This window comes from Centroberyx affinis, unplaced genomic scaffold, assembly GCF_046629955.1.
Source record: "Centroberyx affinis isolate AG114_WGS23_722 - 3 ecotype Tasmania unplaced genomic scaffold, CSIRO-AGI_Caff_v1 ptg003423l_1, whole genome shotgun sequence".
NCBI lineage: Eukaryota > Metazoa > Chordata > Actinopteri > Beryciformes > Berycidae > Centroberyx > Centroberyx affinis.
In genome coordinates this window covers 18943-29514 of record NW_027281398.1, presented here as the reverse complement: position 1 = coordinate 29514, position 10572 = coordinate 18943, and the positions used below count along the sequence as shown (strand labels likewise).

Genomic DNA, 10572 nt, shown 5'->3' with positions numbered 1-10572 from the left:
GTATTCAGACACACGCTGTGCCTGAATTGTTAATGTCTCAGTGAATCAGATGATCGGAGGGTTTCTGGCCTCAGGAGGCCGAACAGAGAGAGAGACGCTGAACAAGACTTTTAAACACAACAGCTGGTTACCACAGGACTCATTAAAGAGGCGCTACTGAAGGAATTCAAATGTTCCTTTTTCTCCATCTCTATATGATCAAAGATGTTTCATGAAGACAGTGATAAAATGTGATTCAGTTTGAGTGGTTAAATTTAAAGTTACTGTATTTTCAAAACTCCAATCGGTTTCAGACTCCAGGAAACGCATCACAGCTGGACTCCCTCACTAAAGAATGACTGAAGTCCGTCCAGTCAGGGTCCAGTTTGCAGCATTTGAACAGGAAAGCCTCACTCAGCGGGTTCACCTCATTTGAATTAGAGGAGCCGCTGCTGTCGGCCAATCAGGGCCCAGTATTGTGAGACTTGGTCTTCGCATTCATCTGCAGAACATGATGAAGAAGTTTATTCTGATCGGACATTTGGAGACTGAATCATGAAAACTGAACTTTACACTTCATTGTGTTCCTTGTTGTTTCACTGACTACGTTTACATGGACTGCAAGAATCCGACTACTGACCTCATTCTAAATAACACAATATTTCAATTAAGGTGTTTACATGAGTTGCTTATAGAATATTCCATTCATATTCCTGTTTACATGCTACAGAGCCGAGTCTGATTAATGACTGAAGACCACGCCCACATCACGTCCTACGTCTGAGTTTCCCTCCGGAATTTAACCTGAACCCCTTTCTGTCATGTTGCTGCCGTGGTCGGGACAAAATGTTGGGACTTCTTTTTACCGGTGGCCGTCATCTTTTCTTCTGTAAACAAGTTGCGCAACACTCGCTGGAAGCTAGAGCATGCGTCGTCAAGCAGTCGGATTGGCGTACCTGTCGCAAAATGCTGCGAAAAATCCGATGGGACATAGTGCAATTAAAGTGTTTACATGTCTACAATGCACTTCAGTAATGAGACTAAGATCGGAATACTCCACATGTCTTAACTCGACTATTGCTTTCTCCGACTATGACCTTATTCGGGTTAAGGTAATCAGAAAATGCTGTTTACATGGCAGTTTCTATTCAGAGTATTGTCTTAATCGGGTCAATATTCGAATATTGCAGTCCATGTAAACCTTTAAAGTCACAATGAAACTGCATTTTGGGGACATATTGCTTCCTTAATGTGATGCATTTCCTGTTGAAACAGGATGTTGGGGCAGGACATGAGGCGGGGAGATGGCATTCAGACGTGTACAGTGTGGTAAAGGTAATGGGATTTTGATATAGAAACACAAGAACTTAAATTTTGTGTACATTTATAGCCATTTATTGTTAAATGACACGGAAAATCAGCTAAGAATGTGAATAAGTCATATCTGATGTCATTGTGTCTGAGTGGCAGCTGACTCGCACCATTCTGCTGAGTCACCGCCTCAGGCTCCGCCCCCTTCCCCAGCTGTTTGATCAGGCTTAAATAAGCTGTGTTCATTTACTCAGCCTTGAGAGCAGGCTGATGTAAAAATAGATCTGGCTCAGCCTCACCTAGTGACGCTGTGACGGTCTGAGCTGGAGAGGCTGCTGGGCTGATGGGACGTCCACTTCAGTTTAAGACTTTTTAATTCTGTTTAGAGTAAAATAGATAAATGATTTCACAAGCGAAATAAATGAAAACTGTAGACAGATGAGAATACTCTGCATAACTGGGCTGACTTTGCACCAGAAAAACATTTTTAACTCAACAACTGAAGTTAAGACTTCAAAGGTTTTATTTAACTGTACTGAAGTTCTTGCAGGTCTTGAGTTCAGATGATTCAAGACCTTTCCAGACTCCAGGACCTGCAGACGTCACTGTGCTCCTGCCTGGACAGTGAAAGGTTAATGTGATGAAGCTGTAAATGAGCAGTGATCCAGCTCACTGGGTCAGGGCTGAGCTTAATCTGCATCTCAATCTTAATTAAGATACTGAGATTTCCCCCCTCTCACCTACCTACCTACCGTCCAAATGACTGTTGGCACATTATGGAACAATAATAATAAATCTTCCAGCCATCTCAAGTCTCATGTTGTACCGATCCTTTGAGATCACTCCCTTTAAAACTCTTTGAATACTGTCCCACTCTTCTCTAAAGGAACGTAAAACACATTTGGAATGAAAAACCAAAACACATGGTTGAACTTTTATACTCAATTTTAATTTACAATGCACGTTACCCCAAGATACTCTTATAAAAAAAGCAAGTCACGACTAAGAGAAATGCTGCCCAGCAACATTCATACTAAAGCAAAATATGTCAAATATCCGTGGAAATATTGCAAAGCCATTTTGCAGAAAATATCAGAACAGGATTGAGTTGTTTCTAATTTAGTGTACTTTCAGTAAAGATCTGAAGAACATGCTGCACAGAATGCTTTCAATATGCCAGATTTACCATTTCTCTTTTTCTGAGTGCAATTACATTTTCCAACAGTGCTCCCCCATGCAAATACCTCTAAACATGCTGCTGTTTGAGTAAAAGTGTAGAAAAATGAAGGATAGAAAAACTAGTGAAAAGATGCGATTCAAAGGTCTCGACTTGGCCGGGCCTTCGGTAAGAAAAGGAAGGAAAGGCCGTGCTTGGTGCGGCTCGCAGCCGAGGAACACACATCTACACACACACATCGACACACACACACACACACACACACACACACACACAGACGCTCCTACATGATGATGACTGACGCTTCTTACAGACAATCCTATGGAAACAATCCACACCCAGTAAAGCTTTAGTAATTACAAAGTCTGCTGAAGACACGACACACACCGCACCGCACCGCCCGGCTGGCTGGACGTCCCGCTGCCTGCCGGGTCGGGCCTGTCCCGATCTGCCGGGACCAATTAGCAGAGGGCTAACGAAGCGGCTCCGGCTTCGGCCCGGTTTAAAACTGATTTGGGATCAACTGGGATCAGGCTGCGGCTCGTGACGCCACCAGGAGAGTCCTGAGACTAATCCCCAGTCAAGTGCCGGATAAAGCCGGGGTGTCTGGGTCCGCCCATCCCACAACATCTGTCTGGAGCTGGGGGGGGGGGGGGGGGTGGAGAAATAACTACAGCAGATCTCTCTCTCTTTCTCTACTCTCTTTCCATCTGAAGAGCTTCAAATGACACAACTGACTCAATTAGACACAAACATCAAAGTGTACAGATGTAATGAAGACACATCACAGCCTCATGTCACCCAGCCTGTAGAAAACCACCTTACTTTGTTAATTAAGCATCAACATGTAGTGAATGTACTCACAACCTTAAATGACACTTTTTTTTTTTTTTTTTTTTGCTTTTTAAATCGTGTTGTCAAGACATTTTCAAAAACTCTTTGTAATAAGAACAAAACAAAAAAAATACACATCTTAAAAGGGAACACCAGTCAGTTTAAGAATTTACATCTTCGTCGGCGCAGTCAGAGTCAGGAAGCATCTGTGATGTCATCGACGTACGCTCAGATGGCTGATGGGAAGTTTACATCTTTTTAAACGAGGGAAAAACCAGGAAGTGTGTTCTGATTCCTACAGACTCGAGCTGCAGGCCGAGTCGCCGGTCCGATCCGGTCTGATCCGGTCCGGTCCGGTCCGATCCGGTTTTCCAATTCATTGTGATGAAGTGGGAGGAGTTCAGAACAGTCCTGTGGTTCAGGAACCAGGAACACAATGTGGCTGTTCAAACGTATTGGCATCTCACGTTATAACAAAGTCAATTATTGGAAGTTTTTGCAGTGGGGGATGAGGGGGGTGGAGGGAGGGGTGTGTGTGAGTGTGTGTGTGTGTGTGTGTGTGTGTGTGTGGGTGTGTGTGTGTGGGGGGGGGGGTCCATATATGAACGCACTAAATCAAACAACGATGAAGAGGATGTGGCGGGGGAGTGACAGGAGCCGATCGAACCGACAACAAACACAATCAAACGTCTCTCTGACTCCGCCCCCTTCACTGCCCGTTACTGCTGCTGCGTTGTTGTTGTTGTTGTTGTTGTTGTTGGAGGCGGGGCTGGAGCCCTCGGCGCCCCCGCGGCTGGACGTTGTCGGCCAGGTTGTGGGCGTGTTCCAGGAACAGGTCTTTGAGCACGCTCAGCTCTTTGCTCAGCAGTTTGATCTTGGCCTCCAGCCGCTCGTTCTCCTCCTTCAGCTCGTTGACGCGTTGCTGCGTGTCCTGGGCCTTCTGCTTGCTGCGCATGCGGCTCTTCTTCACCGCCAGGTTGTTGCGTTCGCGCCGCTGTCTGTACTCGTCGCTGTCTTTGTCCGCCTGAGGCTTCTTCATCTTGCCGGGCGGACGGCCTTACCGCCTCCGGACGCCGGGTTCACGGGGACGAGCTGGGGAACCTGTTGCGGACCCGAGGCGGGCGGCGGCAGGGAGGAGGAGGTGGAGGTGGGTGGGGGGCTGCGGGGGCTCCGCCGGCGTGGGCCTGGCTCTGGATGACGCTCACGCCGTTGAGGTTAGCTGCCGCGGTTAGCTTCGGCTGCGACGGCCTGCTCATTTGGATCCGCTGCCTCCGGGGTGCTGCTGTCCCGACCCGAGCCGCAAGGACCGGGCGTCGGGGCGGGCGGGCGAGCGATACGAGGAAACGAGGAGGAACGAAAGCCTTCGGCGTCACGGGGGCTCCGCTGGGGAATATGGAGCCTGGAGGAGAAGGGGGGGGGAGGGGGGAAGGGAGGGAGGAGGGACAGATTTAGTTTCACTTTCAGGTTCTCTGACATCACATCCTTACATAACTGCCGTGGATTCATCTGCTCCATCACTCAGAAACAGCTGAGATTAGCAGTAGACTGTAATGCTTCAAATAAATATCAAATTAAATCACAGCAGCAGGATGGACTCGGGCTGTGACGTCACGCTGCTGCATAACATCACGTCCCGCCCTGTTATCCAAGAAAGCAGCGGGCGTCTGACATGATAATTAGACGGATTATTATTCTGTACTGCCAATTAGCTGCGCTCCTCTGATTGGTCCACGCGTTACTATGTAGCCAGTCAGCTGTGCGCAGGGCAAAGCGCTCCGGGTGAAACAACAGCTCCGGTGTTGCCTGCTGTTGCATCATCAGCTCTCTTTGTGCTGGAGAGGGGAACTCCGTAGTCATGCAGGGCTAAGCAAACCTGACTTTTGGCGAATGGAAAGCTTTGCCAAAACACGACAAACAGCCCGACACATCCGACAAGTTGATACGACTCGCGTTAAGTCCATGAATTTTGTATTTCCGAGCGCTTTATTCCGAATAATAACTTTTTATTCGCTCAAAAGCAGCGGAGATGATCCGCCGCCTTGTGTCACGGCGGCTCCCCAGTCTGAACACAGACGCTGGAATAGGATTTATCCAGCTGCTATCATGACCGAAACAACATGTTAACCTTTTTCTTTACAAGCCCACGTCCTATCTGCCATGTAGCCAGGCGGTTAGCCAGCTAGCCGCTAGTGCTAACAAGCTAACTGTTCGCTCTTTTTCGGACCTAGAACGATTTTAAAAGGCGGATTATCCACAGTTTACCTTCACAGAGCGCGAGGAGGATCCGCCGTCCGTCAAAGTAGAAAAAGTTAAAGTAAAAAGTTGGAGTTAAATCCTGTCTGTCTGAGCTCGGACTGTTTTTGTTTGGAACATGGAGAGGAGCCGATTGCGAAATATCTTTTACCATGTAGGGCAATATCTAGGATCAGCCAATCAGAGACGATTGGGAGACCTAGTGGCACACGATTAGCCAATCAGAGGCAGGTATGTGACAGAGTGATGCATGCACCTCGTGATGGACAGTTCATCCGGCCAATAGGAGCGAGGTTTTCTCTCTGGTTGTGTTTATGTAATATGGAAATATGAGTTCACACAATGAATGACTTCATCTCTGAGTGACGAGATTTAATAACAACGAAACTATAATACATGTACAGGCATTACCGCCACTACCACTTATACAACTAATAATAATAATATTCTGATAAACTGTCATGCCAGTAAAGTAAAGTGAGCGATGTGATGGAGGGTAAAACCACCTAAAGTCACTTTACAGACCATTTTATTTGTGATCAGAACTTTTTACTTATCTTTATAGTACTGTATACATCAAGTCTGGGGAAAAAATAATAATATTTCTGAAATAAGTGATTTTTTTGTTCTTATTTAATGGTTGTTTGCCTCAACGATGATAAGATCAATTGAGACTTTTAGATTTCTCTGTTTAAAACTGTTGGTTCTGAGCTTATCGGACCAGGAGAAAGAGAAAGAGATAAGCCCGACCTGATCTGTTACTGTCTATAATATGATCTCACTCGTTGGGCTTCTTTCCTGTCTTGCCAATAAGCAATATTTGAATTGAACTAACATACAGTATATATAGGTCACCAACCATTCATACACACATATGAGTGATCTGTCTGCAGGTATTTGTGTAATAAAGTATGTTTGATATAATTGTTGTACTTGTTTTTGTATTTCTTTTTACCTGTAACTGGAAATGTGTGAATTATTGATTCCTGTTTAGCCAAATCATTATGTAATCCACTTTTACAGCCCGCTCAACAAGTCGGAATCAGCAACATAGGTTTTATATGACCCACTTGTTTATACTCTGTTTCATTGCTTTTATTGGTTTATTATTTCCACTATATTTATTGCTTATTTTTAGATTCTGCTTGTGTGTTTATGTACCGTTTCCTTTTCCCTGCTGAATCCTGTTAGTTTTGCAGCTGCAGAGACCTGCTTTCCCCACAGGGATCAATAAAGTTTCATCTCATCTGATTGTGTCTTCTCTAGCTCAGTGGTTCTCAGCGTGGGGTCCGGGGACCACAGGGGTCCTTGAGGGGTTGGAGGGTGGTCCCCAGCAAATTCATGAATTGTTAAACTTCAGCATTACTTCATTTACAAGAAGTGAACACAGTTAGAGAATGTAGAAGAATGACTGTTCTGATCATAGTTTCTCTGTATCTCTCTACCTACAATACAGACAGTCATGAAATTCTGGACAAAATCATATCTAATAAATAGGAATATTCTCAAATTTGGGTTCGAGAGACACAATCTCATCAAATGTGGGTCTGTGGCCCTAATGTGGACTAAATTAGGGTCCTTGATATGAAAAGGTTGAGAATCACTGCTGTGGTTGATGTGATGTCTGCTGATGCACCTGACTCTGCAGAGAGGAAGAGGAGGAGGAGGAGGAGGAGGGGGGGGGGGAGGGGGAGGGGGGTGTAGATACAGCGGAGCAGACAGAGACACAGAGAGGTAGAGGTGTGGGTTTGAACACTTCGGCAGGACGTCCTGAACCAGAGCAGCTGCTGTCTTCCTGCTGCGTGTCTCAGTAGTTTCTTGTTGGAAGCCTGTTCTGCTAAAATGCTTTTTTTGTTGTGCTGACGCATCACTTATCAAAACTGAACTGAACTGTATTTAAACTAAATTGAAAATAGAAGCCCATAAAAAATCATATAAGAACATCAGAGTGGGTCTTTCAAACAGGACCTGGTCTACATCACACCGCTTAGCTCCTGTTGGCCTGGCAGCAGCGGGTCAAAACTGTATAATTTTGAATTTGCATCATTATTTTTTATCCTTTTTTGTCTGTTGTTTTTTATACCATCAGAATATTTTACGCTAAAACCTGCTAATACCACAACTGTTGACCGGACTAAAAGATGAAAACAGAGGAGCAGTAACAGGAGGAGTACAGCAGCAGTACTTGCAGTAGTAATATAGCAGTAGTAGTAATAGTAGTTTTAGTAGTATAGTTGTTCTGTTTGCTCTGCCACCAACCAGACTGGCCTTCCCTTTGTGCTCGCTAAGTGTGTCTAAAGTGAGTGATATATGAAATCGATTGCTTAATCTTTCGCTTATTGGGTTATTATTTCATTCCTTATCAGTTTGATTATATAATGTGTTTGTATATTTCCTATAGGCTCCAGCCCTCTCCAATTAGGTCACACCTAAAACAACAGTATAGCTAGTAGTAAGATAAGATATAATATAATATAAGATATCACTTTATTAATCCCCTTGGGCAGCAACTGGCAGAACAGTACCAGGGAAAAATAAGTATGTATGTACATAATGAGAAGATAATAAAGAGAAGAGGTAATAAGATAAAAAATAATGCTAATGTACATAATGTAAAACTATAGAGACAGCACAATAATGCAAATGAATGCAAACAATAATAATAGGCTAGTAGTAGTAGCCTAGTACTTAGTAGTAGTAGTTTTTGTAATAGTAGTAGAAGTAGTTTTAGCAGTAGTAGTTTTAGTAGTAGTAGTAGTAGTAGTAGGTAGTAGCAGTAGTAGTTTTAGTAGTAGTAGTACTAGTAGTAGTTGTAGCAGTAGTAGTAGTGATTAGTAGCAGTAGTAGTTTTAGTAGTAGTAGTAGTAGTAGTAGTAGTAGTAGCAGCAGCAGTAGTAGTAGTTTTAGTAGTAGTAATAGTAGTTTTAGTAGCAGTAGTAGTAGTAGTAGTAGTAGTGGTGGTTAGTAGCAGTAGTATTTTTTAGTAGTAGTAGCAGTAGTAGTAGTTTTAGTAGCAGTAGTAGTAGTAGTGGTTAGTAGCAGTAGTAGTTTTAGTAGTAGTAGCAGTAGTAGTAGTGGTTAGTAGCAGTAGTATTTTTAGTAGTAGTAGCAGTAGTAGCAGTAGTAGTAGTTTTAGTAGCAGTAGTAGTAGTGGTTAGTAGCAGTAGTATTTTTTAGTAGTAGTTGCAGTAGTAGTTTTAGTAGTAGTAATAGTAGTAGCAGTAGTAGTAGTCTCTCTCTCTCTCTCTCTCTCTCTCTCGCTCTCTCTGTATGTCTCCCAATTCAATTCAATTCAATTCAGTATGCTTTATTATCATGATTGTTACGATACAATGTTGCCAAAGCAGTATGGACTCTATATAGTTATACACTGTATCAATATGTACATATGATATCTGACTCTCTCTCTCCCTCTCTCTCTCTCTCTCTGACTCTCCCTCTCTCTCTCTCTCTCTCTCTCTCTCTCTCTCTCCCTATCTCTCTCTCCCTATCTCTCTCTCTCGCTCTCTCTCTCTCTCTCTCTCGCTCTCTCTCTCGCTCTCTCTCTCTCTCTCTCTCTCTCTCTCTCTCTCTCTCTCTCTGGTTTCTTGCTGTATCAACAGAGGGAGCTCCCAGTCCGCTGCAGCGCTGGTCTGGAGTTAATCTTGTTGCTGTTCCTCTGCAGCCTGCAGGGACTCGGTCTGACTTTACAGCGACGTTACTGTACTTAATATGTTTCATCTCATATAATATTTCTATAATATTACTATAGGATGTTAAATATGATTTTCATAATCATTCTGCAATGACGCAAGGAGCTAAAAGTGATTAAATATCTTAATAAATCACACCTGCAGGCTTTTTTCCATATCTGTGATATTTTAATAAAACACACCTAAAGCCTACTTCATTTCTGTTTTACAGCTTTTTACCCAATAGCTTTACATTTTCTTAATGTTTCCGTTTGACAGAATATATCTGCAAGTAAATACAAAATATGATTTCGAATGAATGTTATCGGCATGTAAAACATTTGTGGACCATTTTTTTTGGTGCATATTTTGAAACAAGTGTAAGTTAATTTAAAACATTGATTTATCTATCTGTTTGTGTTCAGTACTGGTTTCACTGAAAACAACAGTCAGATGTGATGAATCTGCCCTGCTGGTTTCTGTCCTGAACACTGTGGCACTGAGCGGAAAATAGGCTCCAGGCTACATTAAAATACTAAAGTCTCCAGATGAAGAGCATCAGTCCGCTCAGCTCATCCAGACCGTCATCCAGCTGCAGGAAACTTGAAGCATCTTCTTCCACCTGGAATTCAACACACAGAACATTTGTTTATGGAATTGTCCCAATTTTTATGATTAGTAATAGGAGAAAGTAGGTCTATTTAGAATAATGCGCATTGCATATTTTCCTTAGAATGTCTTGGATTAGAAAAATATCCTCCTGACTGAACGGATCTCTGTGCACTCGACTGGAATCAATTTAAGTAGGGCTATAAAATGATCTGACTATATGTTTGCCATATTGCTCGGTGCAGCTTGTTGCTGTTGTTCGGAACAAATTGTTTAACTGAAAGAGCTTGATAATGTAGCCTAATAAATTAAAAAAATCGTATCATAAATTAGCCTAAATAACGTTCACTTCGTCCCTGGCCCCGATATGAGCCGTTCCCTCGTATGGAGAGACCTCTGTACCAAACGCCATTCAAAAATCTGTCAATGTAATGTTGCCTTGCTTATCGGCAAATATACACGTCTAATAAAACACGTTTATCACATTTTACAAATCAATAGGAACCACTCTGTAATCCGGCATCATACGATTCACCAAGCAGAATTTATTTCTATAAATCTTCAACTTCAGATTTGGGTCGCACTGCTCGCCACCGCTCACCGCGATATGTTGGTGGAAATGGATTGTAGGAATAAATGGCGAGCCAATTGTAAAAGTTGCATTTTTATTTAAATAAGTAATGCTTTGTGTTTTGGATTATGCCGAATTGAAGTGTGCCTGCTACCCATTCACACAAC

General features: G+C 43.2%; 1 protein-coding gene across 1 annotated transcript; it reads right to left on the bottom strand.

Annotated features, from left to right (window-relative positions):
- Window positions 1-3916: 3916 nt before the first annotated feature.
- On the bottom strand, window positions 3917-4557 carry LOC139660927 (CCAAT/enhancer-binding protein gamma-like). The gene is given in 4 exon segments (XM_071539210.1): window positions 3917-4090; window positions 4092-4351; window positions 4354-4456; window positions 4459-4557. Coding segments are annotated over 4 exon segments (636 nt in total).
- Between the last annotated feature and the right edge of the window lie 6015 nt (window positions 4558-10572).